Raw genomic sequence first — 19,471 nt, forward strand, 5'->3', positions numbered from 1 at the left:
GATTTCTCCCTGGAGCTCCTAGTACTTCTCAGGGACTTCTTTTTGTTTGCTAGCTGAGGCATCACGACATGGCATAACCAGAATTTAAAGTACAAGTACAATAACACTAACATTAATAGTAATAAGTGACCGACTCGGGCTGGCCGGTTAGCTCAGTCGGTTAGAAGGTGGTGTTATGGGCCAGCCCATGGCTCACTCGGGAGAGTGTGGTGCTGATAACACCAAGGCCAGGGGTTTGGATCCCTATATAGGGATGGCCAGTTGTCTCACTTGGGGGAGCGTGGTTCTGGCAACACCAGGTCAAGGGTTGGGATCCCCTTACCAGTCTTTAAAAAAGGCTACGGGGGGTGGGGAGAAGGTGGTGTTATAACACCAAGGTCAAGGGTTCAGATCCCATTACTGGCCAGCCGCCAAAATATAAAATAAAATAAACTGACCAACTCATACAATGTAATAGAGTTTTTTCCCAGACATCATATCATTTGATTCTCACAACATCCTAGTAAGATAGGAAGAGATTATTTCTATGTCACAGAACAAAACCCTGAGACTCAAAAGGATTACACAGACAAGGGCAGTGACTTAAACCCTGATCTTTGAGCCAGGATAATTAAGAAAACAAAAAACAAACAAACAAAACAACTGTTTAGAAAAGCAAAGGAGATAAGGTGTAAAAATAAAAGTGGATTTACCCAGACGAAATGCTTAGGTTTGCAGAATCACCAAAGACTTTGCCCACTGGAGTTCTAGGGAGATCTGGACAGATGGTAAAGGAAGTGTCTCCCTCCAAGAGCAGATTTAACATCTTCCTCTGACTGGACCTAAAACTGGGTCCTGAGCCAGGGCTTCCCTCCTCTCTTGCGGATGAGAAGAGTTCTGTAGACATGCTATCCAAGTTCTCACCAAGAAAAAACAAAGCCAAGGTAGGAGAAGAACGTCATCTGTATAGGTATATCATAGACTGTTCCACTTTCCCAACCTCCTCCACCCTTTCCAGACAAGGGGACCAGTATTGGAGGCTGGGCATCCCCAAAGGGTGAATCACAACCTGGCTTGAAGGTTAAATCTAACTTGCCCGAAGCGGCTTGGCCTTTTCGTTGGAACCTCAACTTACCGAGGAGAGACAACCTCAGGACTTCAAAGATGGAATGAATGGAGGACTTAAACTTGTTCGGGCCACACAGCTCGAGACTCCTGACCGGGAGGAACTCGGATCTCCTCAACTCGCGACGATGCCCATTCGGTCCTCTGAGCTTCCGTTTGCTGGGCCCAGACTGGACCCTAAGTGGACAGTGGTGTCTCCGTGATTCCCTGCGGAGACGGCTGCGAGCTTACCTCAAGTCTGGAGTCTGAGACTTGCCTTCGGGAGATGGGAAAGTGGGTAGGATCGGACACAAGCAAAGACCCGAGCCGAATGAAAGGAGATCTGGCAACAAATCAGACTACAATTCTGCTCTCGATTGGGTAGACTGGGTTTCGCCGCGGCTCTCGGCGGAAGGTGGAAGCGCGAGAAGACCAACAGCCGCAGGCTTTGGTCCTAAAATGTTCAAACCTTCCGCCTTCCCAATAACCTATTCCCGCTGGCCTCTGGGTTGCGTCAGCCAATCTCCGCGCGCGCGCTCAGTACCCCACACCCCCGGCCAATCGTTTGACTCGTACATGATCCGGGGGCGTGGGCTTGTTTGGAATGGGGTAAGATTTGCCCCACCCCGGGGCCACACAGGATGGCGATTGGCCCATCAGCGTTCTTGAGGTTGCTGGGTAAGCTCCGCCCCACAGGGAGCTAGCGCACCATTGGTTCTCCTCCTGGCCAATCGCCACACCCTTCCTGTACTCTCTCTTTGGCGGCTCCACCAACCCCGGGAGATTTAAATCGCTCCTCGGTAGGGAAGACCATTTGCTACGATAACACTAGGAGAGTTTAGTTTGGGTGGGAGGGTGCTTTAACCGTTTCTTTTTCCTTGCTTCTTTTCCGTGTCCTTACGTGGACCTTTCCCTCTTAGTTTTGCTAGCCTTCTGCTGGGGATGGAACATTTGCTGCCGGTGTGGCAGGTATTAGGGCAAGACAGGTATGTGTGTGTTTATGCTGGGCAGTATTGCCCCCTTCCAAGAGCTTTCCTTGTCCAGAGTCCCTTTTAGTGCGTAGCATCTCAGAGACCCTAGGTTTTGTGGGTAAAAAGAAATTATTTCAGGTAAAATAGGGGAGTTGAATCATCTCTTGGCATAATCCTTATCTCAGTCCAAAGGATCTCAAACTTTATGGAAACTTGAACATTAACTAGGTGACATTTATAAATTCTTCATATTGAGGGTTTGCTTTTAAATGATTATGTGGGGGTGAGTATAGATGAGACTAGATTGGCCATGAGTGTTGGGTGATGGGGGGGTGGGGTCTGGTGCTTCAGAAACTTTAATGTGCATACTAACCACCTGGGGATTCTGTTAAAGTGGATTCTGTATTAGTAGGCTGGGTTGCAGCCCAATATTCACTTCTAATAAGCTCCCAATTGATGTTGATGCAGCTGATCCTGGGGACCATACTTTGAGTAGCAAGGCATTATGCTATACTCTCCAGCGTATATTTGAAATTTTCCATAATAAAAAATGTTTAAAATAACTTGGAAGCTCTTTAAAACGCAGCCCCCCAAAATGATGATTCAATAGATCTAGACTGGGGCCCAGGAATTATCAAGGCCCCTAGGTGCTACCCATGTAGATGGCTTGCAGACCACACTTTGAGAAACAAAAGTCAGAAATGTAACATTTATCTTTGAGAAACAGTAAATCAGAAATACAACTTTTGTCTAATGTCAAGTTCTTGGTGGTGGTAGTAACTGAGAGGTATGGTGTAGTCAGCTGATTTTCATTCTAATACCCGTTTCATCTGTAGAACCTGCCTCCCCAGAAAGAAGGTGTGTGAAGAGTCTTTGTCTTCTAGGATAGAGATGGTGAGTGTGGGAGTCAGCACAGAGTCTTGCCATGCCAGGTAAGTTTGAAAATCATGCTGGGGATTCAGGAAGTGTGGTATGAGTTGATTTCTGCTTTGATTATAATCATGCTTTGTGGGGCACTGTATACTTCCTTGCAGGTGGGAAGTAGAGACAGATGAAGTTGTCCTGCAGCGGCGGCAAAAGCAGATAGATTATGGCAAGCGCACACCTGGTTACCAGTGCTTTCTGCAGCAGGTCCCCAAGTGAGTGCAGTTGTTTGTGGTTACAAGGGTATAAACCAGGTGGCTTTGGTTCAATTGCAGGTAATGGAAAGATACTAGAATCTGATTGTTCTGACAAAGTTGCAGCATTACTAAAACTAATTTTCCTGCAATCTACTAGCCCCCAAAATAAGTTTCCAAGATTTTCTTATATGGAACAAGTCGTACGTGGCCCATAAAACTTTTTAAAGCTGTATCCATGTTTCCTAACATGGTTGTTTTCCTCCCAACTATTTTTACTATCTCTTTATGCCTCCAGCTGACTTGGCTGATTGCAACAGACTAGACTGATTACATGTAAGTTTACATTCATACATACAAACTAAATGTGAAATGGTAGAGTTATTTTAAAGTGAAGTCAATACTGACTTTTATATATTGACTTCTGAGAGAATTGGAATATATCTAATTTACCATTCCCAAAAGAAAGACTATTAGGGAGGTGGGAAGTTTGGTGTTTAATCTGACTTGAAGATTTAGTTTTTCTGTTGGATTAAGGGCATTGATCCTACATCATTCTTGGGGAATTCCTATCTAAGCTCCTGATTTACTGTGATAAGCAGTGAACTGTGTCTCTTCACCTTGACTTCAGTCTCATCCATATTTGTCGTTGCCAGGGCACAACGACAGCCAGGATTTCACCCTCAAACACCAAACAAGAACAGGAGGTATAGCCGTCGCTCCTGGGATGCCCAGATAAGGCAGTGGAGAAGAGCCCTACATTCCTGGGACCCTCCCAGCCAGTCTCAGCAGGGCAGGGGGACTGAGAGGTGTGTTCACTATTCCTGGTTCCTTCTGTTAGTGGGGGTTAAGCTTTACCTCTCCCCACTTTGCAGAGGTCTAGCTTTCACTGAATGAAAAGACTGGGTCTGAATGTACATATTCCTCTGACTCTGCTGCCTTCTCAGGCAGGAAATGGAGAGTCTCTTAGAGCAAATGGAATCCACCCCTTTGGATGACCTCCTGGATGACTGGCTCCAGACCCTGAAACCCTCAGAGAATATGGATGGAGGGCAGAAGAGAGCCCAGGTATTATCTTCTGCTGAAGCCCATTGGAGCAGAGTAGAAGAGTGAGAGATGGGGTCTGAGCTATGAGAAGACAATTAAGATGGAGTTCAAGGTAGTGGCCCAAGAACAGAAGAATAAAAAGGGGGCAGCAGGAAAAAAAATAGCAGAATGCAAGTAAAAAAAAAAACAAAAACAAACTTGAGCTGGCTCGCCAGCTACTCAGTTGGTTAGGGTGCAGCCTTACAGCAGCAATGTCATGAGTTCAGATCCCTGGCCAGCTTCCTCCTCTCCCCGGGCCCCCCAAATATTAAAAACTTGAACTAAAAGTGGCACAAGGAAATTTAACTATGGGCAGGAATGTCGTGCTGCAATGGGGGCTATTTTATACTTAATGAAAGGGAGTGTAACCTTCCTTTGAAATGAGGCCTGAAACCTGCCTTGCAGGTAGGTTGTTTCAGTTTCTTTCAATGTTTTGCAAAGGAGCCAATACCAACTTCTTTTACTGAACCTTTTAACTTTAGTAAGTATGGTTAATAATAAAAAGAGGAACAGCCTAGAGCTTTAGAGTCTGACTGCTTTTTGATTTTGCTTTTGCCTACCACATGGGCAGTCACTTAACCTCTTGGGCTGCTTCATCTGTCAAATAAGGAGAAGATTTTGTTTCATTTGGTGATAAGCAAAAATGAGTCCATATTTATTTAAAGTATGTAGCAAGGTGTTTGACACATAATACATACAATTATTGGAATCCATGTCTCCTATACCTCATGGCCCCTGCCTCTGCTCCTTCTCTTTTGCCAAGGGGAAATGTGTAGTGCAAGGTAAATCTTTTCTCCATCCTCTATTTTCTTGATTAGTACCTCACTTTTCCTCCACTCTTTTGTTTCAGTTTGCAGATTGGTGGCTCCCGCCTCCTCCCTTCCCTGGCTCAGTGAGGAAGATCCCCACCACTAGCTCTACTTTCTAGCTGATGACATTTGTTAAAGAAAATGTCTTTCAGGGGACTTGTTCCTAAGTGTAATGATTACTTGCATTACTACTATCCAATCAATTAAAAAAGAAATCTAAAACTGCCCTACAAAGAGATCACAACGCAAAGGCATTGTTTAAAACATCTCCTTTTTCTATATTTTTGCTTGTCTCTCTAACCACCGTTAATGCTGGCTGAAACTCAAATTTACATAAGAGCCCGAAATGGTCTACTCAAACCTCCTCACCTACTAATGTCTACATTCAGTTTCTTTAAAAAGGACTTAAACTTTGGCTGAGGTGTGAGATGGTGGCAGTGGTGGAGACAATAAAACGTGGTTTCCTCTGCCTGAAGAGGAAATACAGCGCTGTCAACATCTTTTCCTCATCTCCCTGTTTCTTCCTTCGCTTTCTGTCTTAAGAAAAGCAGTCCAGCTGTAACCACCATACTCCCCCCCACCCCCGCCCCCACGCAAGCAACTGAACCGCCTATGATGTCATAATCACAATCCCATTACCTCATCCTGCTGGGGGGGAGGAGGAGGGAGGGCGTAGCGGGAGGAGAGGGAGTGAACAGCCCTGGGCCCTCCTCAGCTTTACAAAGTGTTCTCGCTGAAAGTAAATTACAGAATCAAGTGAGAAGGGCCTCGCAACCGTTTTAAGTCCTGCGCTTATAAGGTTCGAGCCGATCCGGCAGCTGGAAAAGGGGCTCCCGGGACTCAGAGCAGGCCCTGATCGGCGCTTGAACTACACTTCCCAGCAGTCTTCACGCCGCGGACCGGTCCTTTGCGGGGGGAAGGGGGATTCCTTCAGAGAGGTGGCGGCAGAAGATGGGGAAGGAGAGCAGGTGAGAGCCACCGTGGCTAATTCTATTACGCTGTTCAAACCTAGTGGAAGGCTGCAGTTGGGTCGATGTAGGAATGGAAGGAATGGAAGGCGGGAGCGGTAGCTTTGTTTACGTTCGTCCGACATGGCCTCCCCTGCGAATTTCAAGATATGCCTCCAACTGGGCCCGTCCACCTTCTGCGATAATTTAGAGGGGGGGACTCGTTAGTGAAGAAACCACCCCATCCCTAAATCAAAGCGCCAGGCTTGTTCCTGACAGTACTACCCGAGGAAGACTTGGAGAGAGAAACCACACGGGGCTTGGGACTCCGCGGGCGGTTCAGGGGGATTCTACGAACCGAAGTGATCCCCCAACTCTCCTCAGGGGCCGGTTGGTTCGCGCCGGCGCCTTTTAAGGGCGCCGTGGGGCGAACGGAGCGCTCAGAGCTGCTCTGGCCGCGGCCCTGGGAGCTGGAGGAGCCGCGGTAGGTGGCGGAGGGCAGGTGGCGCTGGGGCCTCGGGGCGGGCACCTCGACCGTCCCTCCCTCCCTCTCTATTTCCCCTCCCCCAGCCTGTCCGCCCGCGCGGCCGGGCCTCGCAGGCCGCCTCCGCGGGAAGAGCACGGGACCCGGTGGGGGAGGGGGTGGCGGAGTCCTAAGTCCCAGACCCTCCCTATCCCCTGCGTCCTGAGTTCGCTTCCCGCGGCCAGATGATGGAACCTGAGTGGGAAGAGGCGGGTGGCAGCCCCCCTGAGCGAGCCCTGGCGCTCCCCCAGGAGCCAGCGGACGCCCCATGCCCCACCCCGCGGGAATAGGCAGGGCAGCAGAGGGAGAGGTTGAAGATTGGAGGGAGCCTAGCCTTTTGCTTCTTCATCGGGGTGGGGGGAGGGGTGCTCCCCACTTGTCACCCTAACCCCACCAGAACCATATGGAGGAAGAGTAGTCAGGTCCCCACTTAACCTGTTCGTTCACTTCCCTGTCTCCCTCATGTTTTCCTTTAGTCTCTCCCAGAGGTGTGGGGCTGAGACCTAGGGGGAAGGTCCCCAGGGGATTTGTGACTCTTCTCCCCCTTGGCCTGACTTGATCCTGGGTTGTCTAGGTTTCAGCACAGCTTTAGCATCCCTGAAACACGAGTGTCAGGGGTTACTGCCATGCAATAGGAGATGGGTGGGAGTCCGATCTTTATTTTAGAGGGCTGCTGGTGGAGGGAAAGCCTGGACTCTGAGAGTTAGGCCTGGTGGGGTTGCGGGGAGCGCCTAGAGGCCTGCTTCTCTCAGGAGGATCGAGCCCCGTGCCAGTTGTTAAGCTGAGAAGTTTTACCTTGTTTAGTGAACATTCAGGGCTGTCTGTACCCCTCAGACAAAATGGAAGGGGAAGGAAGGCGGAAAGAGAAGGCTTCGTACTCTTTTTTTCAATGCCTGCTTGAGAAAGAGGAGGCCCCTTGTGGAGCTGGTTTGCCTTCTTTTGTGTCCTGGTTTGATTCCTTATGGCTTCCGTTCTGTTCCCCCTCTCAGCCTGGCCTGTTTTAGAAAACTCAGGCTGAGAGTATCAGTTGCATGGTGGTGGTTGCATTGTTCCAATTACCGCTGTGTGTGGCCACATCCCAACAATTAAAATGCAGAAAAACACAAAATCACTCTCTTCACTTGATCCTAGAGAGGGCTGGGAGTTTGCTGTGTGTCCAGATGCCTCATGAAAAGCTTGAAAGAGTTTGCTTCACTCCCTGCTCCTCATGGCTGGTCTGCCTGAGGCCTGGAGTCTATAGGGTAAAAGCCTATAGTTAGGTTCCCTCTCTGGTTCATCTTTGAGGGCAGAAATAAGAAACCAAGAGCAGAAGTGATATAAACTTTAACTTCTCCCACAAGAGCATAGGGGAAGAAGCTAAAGGGAGCTCTCAGGAAGCTGGAACTTTGTTTAGGATGGTAATAATAATTTTGCATGAAAACAATAGTTAACCATAATGATGATTGGCTTCTACTGGACCTTTCTTCCAAAGAACTCCTAGTACATCCAAGTGTATTTCTTTGCTCTTCCTTGTGACCTCCCTCTGAGGTGGGAATGAGGTAGAGATGATTCCCTCTTTTTTGTAAAGTAGAGAGTAATCTGCCCTCAAGGTCACAGAAGGAAGAACCCTCTTGGGCTTCCCTTGGTGTGCAGGTGAGGGAGGACGGCATTCAGCCAGAGAGATAGACCCTATTGCCTTCTTCATCTTAATGATATCATCACTTCTGGAATTCTGAGGCTTCAAAGAGCAACAGACAGGAGGGATGAGAAACAGCAGACTAGGTTGACTCTGATTTTTACAGGTCAGATGGTATGCTTTTGTAAATTTTGATATTTCATGTTATATCATTCCTGCAACAGATCAAGATTATTCTGCCCATTGTACATATGGGTAAACTGAGGCCAACAAATGTTAAAAGATTTCTCAAGACCGTCACACAAAGATGTTGATTTCTTAATCATTTGTTCTCTCTACTAGCCAGTGCTATATATATTCTCTGGTGAGCTAGCAGCCTGCTGGACATTTCTGGGAGTAGGCAGAACAAAATCAAGGAACTAGGATAACGTCGTCCTCTTCCCTTGAGCAAGGCTGCTCAGGCAATTGTGTGGGCTTGAAGCCTGGTCTCTGATAGAGTTGGTTTGTTTCTATCAGAAATTGGCCAGGAGAAAGAATCTTGATTAATTTTATCCATGGTCTTTGAGTCAGATCAGGCTAAAAACTTAGTTGAATGAAGTCATGGAGTTATTTTTAACATCTGTAGAGCTGCTCCTCCTTGTTCTCTATTACTATTTCTGTATTTTAGAAGAAGGGTATCTCTCTTTGCTTCTGACTGGAAAATAAAGAAAATATTGGACTGATCAGGATAGAACTAACTATTAGGGCATTTCTCTCTCACTTGAGCTGTTTTCTAAGTGGTGTTGGTGTTCTGGGTAGAAACGGCAGAGCATGAACCAGGTTAGGAGTGGCATAGAGATTTCAGCTTGCTTGCCAACTCCAGTTTATTTTACTGGATATCTGGAGTGCCAAGTTTAGAATGTTTCTGAGACTGTGTTTAGGCTTAGGAAAGAGTTGTGATCAATTAATGATGTCTGCCAGAGGCCTGGCATAGGGGTGCTGTGTTATGTGTGCCATGCATTTTCCATCTCTGGACCAGGTACATCTCTAATATCACTTGGGGCTGGTCCCTCTGTAATTGGCAGACTCAGCAGGCATGACTGGAGAGGGAAGTCCCAATGGTGCTAGAATGGTGCTGCAGTGGCAGAAGACGGCTCACGAGTGAGGTCTGGAAGAACGACAGGGAAGACATCCATCATTTGCTCCAAAGTGTGCAAGTCAGATCCTGGGGAGAATCATGATAACCCTGATCACTGAGCAGCTACAGAAGCAGACTCTGGATGAGCTGAAATGCACACGCTTCAGCATCAGTCTGGTAAAAGACCAGTCTTCCTGCTTCTCCACAACCCCCTCCCCCTTTTTTCTGAGGCTGTTGTTGCTACTACTTTACCCTTGTCCTGTGCTGTATGAATCATGGTATTTGTACTGGAAGAGCCTAAGAAAGGCTCAAAACCCAGCCCAAAAGGAAGGGGGCAGGGATTTTTCCACCGATAGAGAAGGGACACTGAAACTTGGGTGGAGAAGGGTTTGAGATGTTGGAAGTTGTGGATTGTTTTACTCACTAACTTTGAGAAGACAAGAGGAAGAGAACATGTAGCAGTCCCTAACATCACTATAGCCCATGAATTGCAGGGGAGAACAGAAGAGGATGTCCTAGAAATATCAGTGTGTCCTGAACTTGAGTCATGATAGATATTCTCTCTCTCTTAGCCTTTGCCTGATCATGCAGACATCTCCAACTGTGGGAATCCTTTCCAGCTTGTGTCTGGTAAGGCATCGTATGTGTGTTTGTATATGAGTGTATGTCTGTGCTTCTATTCAAACATTTCTTTCATTGGTTTCCAGTGATCAGAGCTAGCTAGCCTACCTCTAGAACTTTTTTGCTAGGGTCACCTTCTAAGATTTGCATCTGTCTCAGTTTTACTGCCCCAGCATGAAAGTTATCTATTTAGTTTGCTCTTATTCTAGCCTTATGGGAACTTTTATAATCTAACTTTTTTGAATAGGTGATACATTCACATGGTTCAAAAATCTTATTTATTTATTTATTTAGTTAGTTAGTTAGTTAGTCAGTTAGTTAGTTATTAAAGATGACCAGTAAGGGGATCTTAACCTTTGACTTGGTGTTTTCAGCACCATGCTCACCCAGTGACCTAACCAGCCATCCCTATATGGGATCTGAACCCTTGCCTCGTTGTTATCAGCACCACACTCTCCCGAGTGAGCCATGGGCCGGCCCCCAAAATTTAATTTTTTTGGCAGCTGGCTAGTACGGGGATCTGTACTCTTGACCCTGGTGTTACCAGCATCACACTCTACCATGTGAACTAACCAACCAGCCCCCCAAAATTTTAAAATAACAAAAAAAGATTATACTGAAAAAAGTCTCCTTTCTTCTCCTGTCTCCTGTCTACCCAGTGCCTACCACCTTTCTAGAAGTAACTCTTGTTATTTGTTTCTTGTGTATCTGACTGTAATTTCTTTATACAAATAGAAGCAAACATAAATGTATATATTTATTCCCACTTTAACACAACTGTTATATAGCTGGGAGATTTTTATTAGGAGATCATTCCCTATGCTGAACATTTCCTTGTTTTATATAGCTGCATATTGGTTAAATAAAACCAATCTCCTATTGATGTATATTTAGGTTATTTCTAATATTTGTTTTGACATAAAACTGTAGTGAATAATCCTGTACATATGTCATTTTCACATGTAAAAATATATTTGAGGTATAAATTCCTTGATTATGGATTACTCAGTTAAAGGGCTTATGATTGTGGGAACATGCAGATGGAGGCATACTAGTGGACAACCAGAACTTCCTAACCCATGCCGCATGTTGTTGTTTTTTTCTGGGATATTTAGCAGGAGAAGTGAGTGGCAAAAGCATCTTCATTTAATCTTTTCCTCCTATTTATTAATTACTTGTTGAGTGCCAGGTATTGGTGCTGTAAGTACAGAACAGGACCCACGGTCCCTCCCCTCATGGAAGAACTATTGACCAAATAGAGTCAGGTATGACTTTTGCCATCCTCAAGTGTGACTTTATATACTTGTCATTTGGTTCAAATATCCAGCCCCTACAGAATTCTAGCCGTCTAGCCAGAGGAGTTTGGAGAGCCCCTTTGTCCCTTAATGAACTGTCTCCCAGAAGTCACAATTTTGGTTGGAATGCAGTAAATGAAGACCATTCCTTTTAGTCCATTTCTCCTTCCCCTTGGTCCTCCCATCTGTTTAGATTTAAGAGAAGGCCTAGGGGAAGGGAATCAGAGTATGTGGGTGGCCAGACACAAAGGAACAGGAGCAGCACAGAGTTTTAGGGTTTCCCAAGCACAGGTTCTGCCATCAAAGGCCTTTCCCACCCTGTGTACTCTCCCTAGAAGTAAAAGTGATCTCTTACCTGCTCAATTATCTCTTACTTCAGCCTTCCTGTCTTGGTGCTGTTGGCACATGAGAAAGGGAAAAGCCAAGGAAAGAGAGCATAAGCCTTCTTTTCAGAACAGTGGGGAAGGGGATGCTGTTTGGCAAAGTAGGGCTAGGTGGTGTGGAGTGAGGGATGAGGAGTGCACACACATAGGCATATTTGTTTCTCTTGACTTTTTTTTTTTACCTTTGAGAGGGAGTGGCGGGCAATACAGATTGAGCGCCCCTAATCTGAAAATTCGAAATCCTAAATGCTCCAAAATCTGAAACTTTGAGTGCTGAAATGATGCTCAAAGGAAATGCTCATTGGAGCTTTTTTTTTTTTTTTCTTCCCTCCGGTGGCTGGCTGGTACAGGGATCCAAATCCTTAATCTTGGTGTTACAAGGCTGAGCTCTAACCAACTAGCTAACCAGCTAGACTTGCTAAGGTCATTGGAACATTTTGGATTTTGGATTTTCAGATTAGGGATATTCAGCTGGTAAGTATAATGGAAATATTCCAAAGTCCTAAACATTTCAGGCCTCAAGCATTTCGAATAAGGGATATTCAACCTGTATATGAAATATGTTTTCGATTCCAGGTGATTTATCACAATGGAGGCAGCACTGTAGTTAAGAAACCTAGCCTTGGCATGAGAAAGCTCTGGGTTTGAATCCTTGCTTTGTCATTGGATTGCTACGAGATTTTGGGCAAGTTACTGAACTTGTCTGTGAAATGGGGATAATAATAGTATCTACCTCATGAGGTTTTTGGAAAAGCTCACATAAAGTGCTCAGTACATTGTGTGGCACGTAGTAAACTCAAAAAAATGTTATCTGTTATTAATATTATTTTTATTATGAATGCCTTCCAGAAGGTGCTTCCTGGAGGGGCCTGCCTCGCTGTTCCTGTGCTGAGTTCCAGGACAGCCTCAACTTCAGCTACCACCCTTCAGGCTTAAGCCTACACCTCAGACCACCCAGTCGGGGAAGCTCCCCACCAGAACAGCCCCTCTCCCAAGTCCTAAGCCCTCAGCCCCCAGACCCAGAGAAGCTTCCTGTGCCCCCTGCCCCTCCATCCAAGAGGCACTGCCGCTCACTCTCAGTGCCCGTGGACCTGTCTCGCTGGCAGCCGGTGTGGCGGCCTGCCCCCTCCAAGCTGTGGACTCCCATCAAGCACCGAGGCACTGCTGGAGGGGGTGGGCCGCAGGTGCCTCACCAGAGCCCCCCGAAGCGGGTCTCCAGCCTCAGGTTCCTCCAAGCTCCCAGTGCCTCTTCTCAATGTGCCCCAACCCACAGACCCTACAGCCCTCCTTTCTTCAGCTTGGCCCTGGCCCAAGATTCCTCTCGACCCTGTGCCACCTCCCCTCAGAGTGGCTCCTGGGAGAGTGATGCCGAGTCCCTGTCACCTTGCCCACCCCAGCGCCGCTTCTCCCTGTCACCTAGCCTGGGCCCGCAGGCAAGCCGCTTCTTGCCCTCTGCCCGGAGCTCCCCTGCATCCTCCCCAGAGTTGCCCTGGCGACCTCGAGGTCTCCGCAACCTTCCCCGAAGCCGCTCACAGCCTTGTGACCTGGATGCCCGCAAAACTGGGGTCAAGCGGCGCCATGAGGAGGACCCCCGGCGTCTGCGGCCTTCCTTGGACTTTGACAAGATGAATCAGGTAGGACCAAAAAGACTAGGGGAACTTGGATGGGAGGTGGGGGGGTGGACTCTGTTCTGTCCCCACTTGTCAGCTATCTAGCTCCACATCCTTCCAGTAGGGCCTCTCCTGGAGCTCTTTTCTATCTGAGCTTTTGCTAGGGTGACCTACCATCCCAGTTTGCCTGGGGTTGTCCAGGTTTTAGTACTGAAAGTCTTCCATCCTGTGAAACTCCTCATTCCTAGTGGTTCCAGAGAAACTGGGGTGAGACCCATGTTAAACCTTCCAACAGGGATTCCAGATTGTCCTTTTAGAGGCACTTTCCCTCTTTTCCGAGAATGCATAAGCATCAAAAGTCCCATTTTTAGTGCCCCACTTCTCTTTGTGCTCAAGGCTGGTTTTACTCCTTGCCCTTCACTGCTTCATGTGGGTCTGTGGGGATTAAGCAAAATGGGCTGTTACATCACTCATCTGTTCAAAACATGTTGGTTGACTTCCTACCGTGAGTGCAGTTGTTGTATGCCACTTTTTTCATATTCTTCTTTCTAGACCACTGGGTCCTAAACCTCTTTGAGGATTTATTAACTTATTCATACAGTCATCCAACCATTCAGCAAACATTATTAAATTCCTACTACATACTTGATTCTGACTAGGCACTGGCAGCACAGAGTAATGAAACAAGCAGATGATGTTCCTACCTGCATGGAGCTTAATAAGTGAGCTTCTATTCTTGAACCTGATGGAAACTATGGGCTCGTTCTTCAGAGAAATGTGCATGTACCTAAATTTTCCAAATTTTATCAGGGAGTTTACAAACCTTATCCTAAAGCCTAAGATTCCTGCCTTCAAGCATAACTGAGAGGGACACTTTGAAATATATCTTAGGACACTCTGGGAAGTTAGTATCTTTCTTTGTTGCTTACCTTTCCTTTTTGTTTGACAGAAACCATACTCAGGAGGTCTCTGTCTCCAAGAAACAGCCCGGGACGGCAGCAGCATCTCTCCACCATGGTTCATGGCCTGTAGCCCCCCACCCCTCTCTGCTTCCTGCAGCCCCATTGGGGGTTCCTCACAGGTGCTGAGTGAAAGTGAAGAGGAGGAGGAGGAGGAGGAGGGGGCTGTGCGGTGGGGGCGGCAGGCGCTGAGCAAGCGGACACTGTGCCAGCAGGACTTTGGGGACCTGGACTTGAATCTGATTGAGGAGAACTAAAACTGAGAGGCTATTTCCTGGGGCCACATAGACTGACTCTCTTATGGCTACTAACAAGTGTCGAGGCCCCAAGGCTGAGGGCCCAGCCTGGGAATGGGGGTGAGTGGAGGGCTCTGATTCAGGGCAGCCGGAAATCTTCTCACTCCAGCAAGCTCGACCATGCCAAGAGACTGGCCGGGACTAGGTAAACGGAGCTGGTGGCAGGAGGGACAGCCCCAGAGCAGACCCTTCCCATGGCGGCCCTGAGTGTGAGTATCCCTGCCACCAAGAGAGCAGTGGGCAGGGAAGGAAGGGGTCTACTGACCCCACCTCGGGGAATTTCACTAGCCCCTTTGCTTCAAAGGGCACTTGTGTCTTAGAATTTGGCCAGGGTGGGGGTTTCAGTCAGCCTCCTTGGTGAAATTGTGTGAGAGTGTGTGCGTGCATGGGAGTGTACTTGAGGAGAGGTGTTTTTGCGTAGCCTTAGGGAAGGAAGGCAATTGCTCCTTAATAGCAGAGCATCATGATACCCCCAGGATCTTGAGTTTTTATGGGACAGCAGGCTTGTTCAGAAGTCACGAGGAGGACGCCAAGTTTTCCTTTTTTTCCGAATAGCTCTGGAACCAGGCTTGTAATCCATAGCATCACTGGCTCTACAGAGGATTCTGTTTGGGGATACAGCTGGGTGTTTTAAGTGCTGTGACCTCAGCTAATGATCTTTTCCTCAGCATCACCCTCTCCCCACTAGATAGATCTAGCATTGGGTACTGCAGGGGGGTCGCCACATTCATTCTGAGCTGGCCTTTATTTCCCATCAGATTGTCTAGGCTGTATACAACCTGCCTCTCTTGCTCTCTGAGTAGATGCAAACACGTGGGTAACTGAGGCAGGATTGAAAGGCTCCATCTCTTCTTCTCCACTGAGGGGACCCTTTTTCCCTCACCCTCTGACCTTTCAGGTCAGAGACAATGTAGGAAGACCCTGTATTGGTCCCCAGTATCTATTGAGGCAGACCTATAGCAGAAGTGGCATTCAGTCCCCAGCAGACGTGGGTGAGCTCACTCCAGCACTGCCCTCTGGAAGCAGACTATAGGAAAACCTATTATAAGATCCAGGCCCAGCCTCTTTTCTGACCTGCTTGAGAAAGAGGAAGGGGTGTTTAGCATTTAATAGTTTGCTTGTCTTCCACTCCTGCCAGGAAATGTTTATTTGCCTCTAATTGGCCCTGAGAGACCACAGGGAGGTTGGGGCTCACTGAGGAATTGGCTGAGGATGTGTAAAGCAAAGGCTGTGAAAAGCAGTTGGGAGTTTATTGTTGGATTGAATTTCCTTTTTTGTTACTCACCCATAACTTAAGCCAGGGCAGCAGGTACCATGGCCACAGTAATAGGTTTAAGGATTGCAGATACCTTGGTAGGGCTGGCAGCAGTAGAAATGCATACTGAAGCTGACACCACAGTAGCTTGTGAAGTGTTGTCCAGCTTTGGTAAGACCAAATTGGACCTGCCCTTCGGATATTTTTCTCTTCAATTTCTAGGGTGTCTTAGGACCCAATTCCTCATGTTAGAGAAGAAGACCAAGGTCTGCATGTTTTCTTCCTGGTGGAATTGAACCTGATGTTTTCTAAGTTTCCTACATGTTGGATCAGTGAGGCTTCAGCCTCCTCACCTCTACTCCAGAGGAGGTAGCCATGTCTTCTTGACCCTTTGGCCCTCGGAGGCTCTACCCTTCCAGGGCACCTCCCCATCTCCTAGCTGGTTACCATGTATTACTACTGGGCTACCAGGTCTATAGGGGTTTGAGAGAGGCTCTCTGGAGAATCCAGGGAAACTGTGAGCCCAGGAGTTGCCCATCCTTGGTTTCATCCCTCTCTGGCTCTTCTCCCTCTTGAGGCCATAATTTCCTGGTGCCAGCCTCTTTTCCTTCTGGGGTGTCCTTATCCCTGGGCACTCTGCTGCAGGTTGACTGTGCCAGCTTTCAATAGGCCACTGACAATGTCAATGGGGCCTCTGCAGGCCTAAGCTGAAGTGAGGGCAGTAATTCTGCCTCCATCTTTGCTTCCCCAAAGCCCTAGGGTACCATCCTTAGGGGAGAAAGTCTACAGTTATTGTATTTTAATTCCATTACTTTAAATCTGGAAAGTTAGACTAGTCAGGACTATCATCTTGCTTCCCAATCTAAGCACCTGTGGCCCTGGAACAAGGCTTTTGAAGAAGTTGTTCATTTTGCTTTACACAGTAGATCTGCTCCAACAGTTCTGTGTAAACCAAATGCTATTTTTCAATGCATTTGGACTGCTGACCATTTAAAAAACAGCCTATGATTGCTTCTTTTGTAAAGCAGGCAACCTCGCTCTACTTTAGCTGTTTTGACTGTTTGGATTTTCACGTATTGGGCTTACCCAGAGTGGAGCACACCTCCAGGGTTTGTGGCTGACACTGGGTAGATGTCTGCATCTGTGCTGTGTGTGTGGTGTGGCTGACCAGTAGGTGAGTATTCCTGCATGTGTGAGTGATGCCACTCCCAGGCTGGTGCTCTCCTCCTGTGCCCAGTGACTGCCCAGTGGCAGCCCCGGCTGCCCTTCACTCCCACCTGCTGCCAAAGTCCCTGTGCTAATGGGATTACAAATACAAAAAGTGGAAAAAATTTTTCGTAAACTTTGTTTTATATTAAAAAAAAATTCCATAAGTCTGTATGTGTTAAACATGAGGTTCTGCCTCTGTGGCTGTGTTTGAAAAAATAAAGTTTTATTAGAATAATCCATTTTCCCAAGCAACCTTGTGTACTACAGTGTCTTCTTCCCTACCCCACAAAAAAAAGGCAAGGAGGAAGCAGGGAGAAGGCCACCTGTTTCAGCCCCTTCCTCTAAGATATGGCCAGGCCTTTCAAAAAGGGTAGTGTCTGGTCCCTAAGCCCTTTGCTGGCTACAGCAGATCATATCCTATGGCTCAGGCTTCTGTTAAGGCCTTGGTTATTACTGGCAGTCTGGTTTGTTGTCTGTTTACCTGGCACTTATACCTGTTTGCTCTACCCTACTGTCACTCTTATTTCTAGCAGGTTGAAGTCAAGTATTAATACAGTCCAGCTCCCTGAGAAATCTTGATTGTGCAGTCAGGAACTTGTTAGATTGGTTTGTAGGCTTTGGGAGGTGGGGAGAAGGTAGGGTGGGAGATGGCCAGGAATCTCTTCCTTTCTTAGGCGTTTTCACATATTATGTCCTGGAGTGATGGAGATTTTGTCATCAGAATTCAGATTCCAAGGATGTAGGCAATGTGTCCATTTTTAAAATACTGCTTTTGGAAAATTATCCTAGCAGCAAAGCTTCTCTTTTGTGCTAGAAGAGGGTATTTTCCCTAATGCTTCAATTTGGAGTATTTGCTGAAAGAAGCTGTGTGGCTTTCTCTCTTTAAACTTTCTATTCCACCCTTTCTTCTCCCTGTTAACATTCTTTCAATGTGTGGAAGTGTAGTTGCTTAGAGATCCAGGCAGGAGCCTCTGTCCCTAAGGCTTAGCCTTTCTTTACCAATTGTGGTGTTGACTTGCCAGGCGGCAAGAAGAATCAAGTTGCTTAGCCTACGTCCTAGTTTCCTGCTTCAAATTGGTGGCAGTCATCGCTGAATACCAACGAAGTGTGCAGGAGGACAGGATTGGCTTGACTACCTGGAGGAGGAAACTTTTCAGGGGTGGAAATACACCCTAGAAATAGTGGGAGTTGTCACCTGCTTTGGAAATAAAAGAGGGGCTTTGAGGGTGGGATAGGGCAGTGGAATGTGGTTAAAGAAACTTAGAATTATGGTTTTTTCTTTTTCTCAAACTGCTGTTTTGTTTCACCTAGTGCTTGAACAGGGGGAAAGTTTGAACATCTGAAATGACTTTGTCCCCCTTTCTACCTTTCTTTTGAATTCTTTTGTTGGGTTTTTCTACTGTTTATTTTCTGAAGCCAAACATGACTTCATTTTTCATTCCTGAAGTCTCCTAGTGTAGGAAAGAATGCAAACTCCACAAGAGCAAGGATTTTGTTTTATTCAGTGTTGTGTCCCCAACACTTTGAAAAGTTCTTGGTACATGAAAAGTGCCTGCCATATTTGTTGAATGAATTTCCCCTTTGCCCTTTCCATCCCTGAGCTTAAGCACATTTCCGTGTCTGGTGCTGTGAGAAACAGGCCTTGGACAATGGGATAGTAATTAAAGCTCTATATGGGAGAAAATCCCAGCAGTTAATTTTGGTAGGAAAGCTGCAAGGCAGATAGGTCTTGTATGGATGGATTCACCCTTGTTCCCTTCCTACCAACTACAACTTAGGGCCCATGTGCTTGAAGAGGTGGCTTTCAGCCCAGAAAAACATTCTGAGTCAGCCCTCAGGTTGGCTGTGGGAGATGGAAGTTAAAAGGAATAGGAAGAGAATGTTTCTTTGGTGTGCTCCATAAGCTTAGTTCTAGAGTGACTTCCTTAGATGTTTTGTACTTTAGTTACTAAAGTCAATAGTTGGTGCCCCCTCCCCCCAACTTTTGCTACAAGAAAAGTAGGTCAAAGTTGTAGACAAGGTTATGGGCAAGCGATAACTGGGTAGACACAGAAGCCTTCGAGAAGGAACCAGCTACTGCTCTTTCCTGTCTGTAGGGCTGATCAATGAGAGAAATAGCCCCTTATAGAGCAACAGTCATGTGTTATTACTAGACCTTATATCTTTCTGGTTTGTATACACTCAGTTTCTGCATCCATCAGACTGTGGAACGTGCTAGTCTCTGACATTACCAACGTTAAATGACTGAGGTTTCCCATTGCCTGTTGCGAATAACAATCTAGCCAAAAATCTCTGCATCTCCCCTTCTCTGTATCCTCCTTTTCTAGTCAGGAGTTATCAATCTCCCACACCTGTATTAAATGAATGTAGATAGAAGTTATGGAATTTTCTTTGCCACCAGCCCCACTGCTTCCATGGTAAGATGAGGTGCTACCAAGTCAAGGAAGAGAATCCTTTTATTGCTGATCTCTTTCCACTTCCCCTAAAAGTTGAATTGAGAAACACCTAGACTTGATAACATTGGCAGACTAGGAAGGGGAAGAAGCTCAGTGGGCTTAAGGCAAAACACCAAGA

At 46.8% G+C, this 19,471-nt stretch overlaps 3 protein-coding genes across 7 annotated transcripts in view; 2 read left to right on the forward strand and 1 right to left on the reverse strand.

Moving 5' to 3' along the window:
- Positions 1–6,328, reverse strand: part of CDC25C (cell division cycle 25C) — a 34,738-nt gene extending 28,410 nt beyond the window's left edge. For 3 of the 5 annotated variants that reach the window (XM_063086091.1, XM_063086090.1, XM_063086089.1), the window contains exon 1: positions 693–886. In XM_063086091.1, the coding sequence (XP_062942161.1) occupies positions 693–886 (194 nt within the window). Of the gene's footprint in view, positions 1–692; positions 942–6,147 lie in introns of those variants that run through there. The other 2 variants (XM_063086093.1, XM_063086092.1) reach the window with 1 other exon arrangement.
- On the forward strand, positions 2,946–6,137 carry LOC134370587 (uncharacterized). Its single transcript, XM_063087641.1, has 5 exons — positions 2,946–2,986; positions 3,089–3,193; positions 3,829–3,981; positions 4,120–4,281; positions 5,867–6,137. The coding sequence occupies exons 1-5, from the start codon at positions 2,946–2,948 to the stop codon at positions 6,135–6,137; spliced, it is 732 nt and encodes a 243-aa protein (XP_062943711.1).
- A 98-nt stretch (positions 6,329–6,426) lies between the features above and the next one.
- Positions 6,427–17,149, forward strand: FAM53C (family with sequence similarity 53 member C). Its single transcript, XM_063086088.1, has 5 exons — positions 6,427–6,498; positions 9,217–9,446; positions 9,842–9,899; positions 12,418–13,202; positions 14,128–17,149. The coding sequence occupies exons 2-5, from the start codon at positions 9,369–9,371 to the stop codon at positions 14,392–14,394; spliced, it is 1,188 nt and encodes a 395-aa protein (XP_062942158.1). The 5' UTR covers positions 6,427–6,498; positions 9,217–9,368; the 3' UTR covers positions 14,395–17,149.
- Positions 17,150–19,471: the final 2,322 nt, after the last annotated feature.

The sequence above is a fragment of the Cynocephalus volans genome, chromosome 2 (genome assembly GCF_027409185.1).
Source record: "Cynocephalus volans isolate mCynVol1 chromosome 2, mCynVol1.pri, whole genome shotgun sequence".
Classification (NCBI taxonomy): Eukaryota; Metazoa; Chordata; class Mammalia; order Dermoptera; family Cynocephalidae; genus Cynocephalus; species Cynocephalus volans.

Bases quoted from the DNA above. Each gene is read 5' to 3' on its own strand.
- LOC134370587 (XM_063087641.1), top strand. From the start codon at position 2,946: ATGGTGAGTGTGGGAGTCAGCACAGAGTCTTGCCATGCCAG. The intron at 3,194-3,828 runs GTGAGTGCAGTT...TGTCGTTGCCAG, and splicing joins TTTCTGCAGCAGGTCCCCAA to GGCACAACGACAGCCAGGAT. The intron at 4,282-5,866 runs GTGAGAGATGGG...TGCGCTTATAAG, and splicing joins CATTGGAGCAGAGTAGAAGA to GTTCGAGCCGATCCGGCAGC.
- FAM53C (XM_063086088.1), top strand. From the start codon at position 9,369: ATGATAACCCTGATCACTGAGCAGCTACAGAAGCAGACTCTGGATGAG. The intron at 9,447-9,841 runs GTAAAAGACCAG...TCTCTCTCTTAG, and splicing joins CACGCTTCAGCATCAGTCTG to CCTTTGCCTGATCATGCAGA. The intron at 9,900-12,417 runs GTAAGGCATCGT...AATGCCTTCCAG, and splicing joins TCCTTTCCAGCTTGTGTCTG to AAGGTGCTTCCTGGAGGGGC.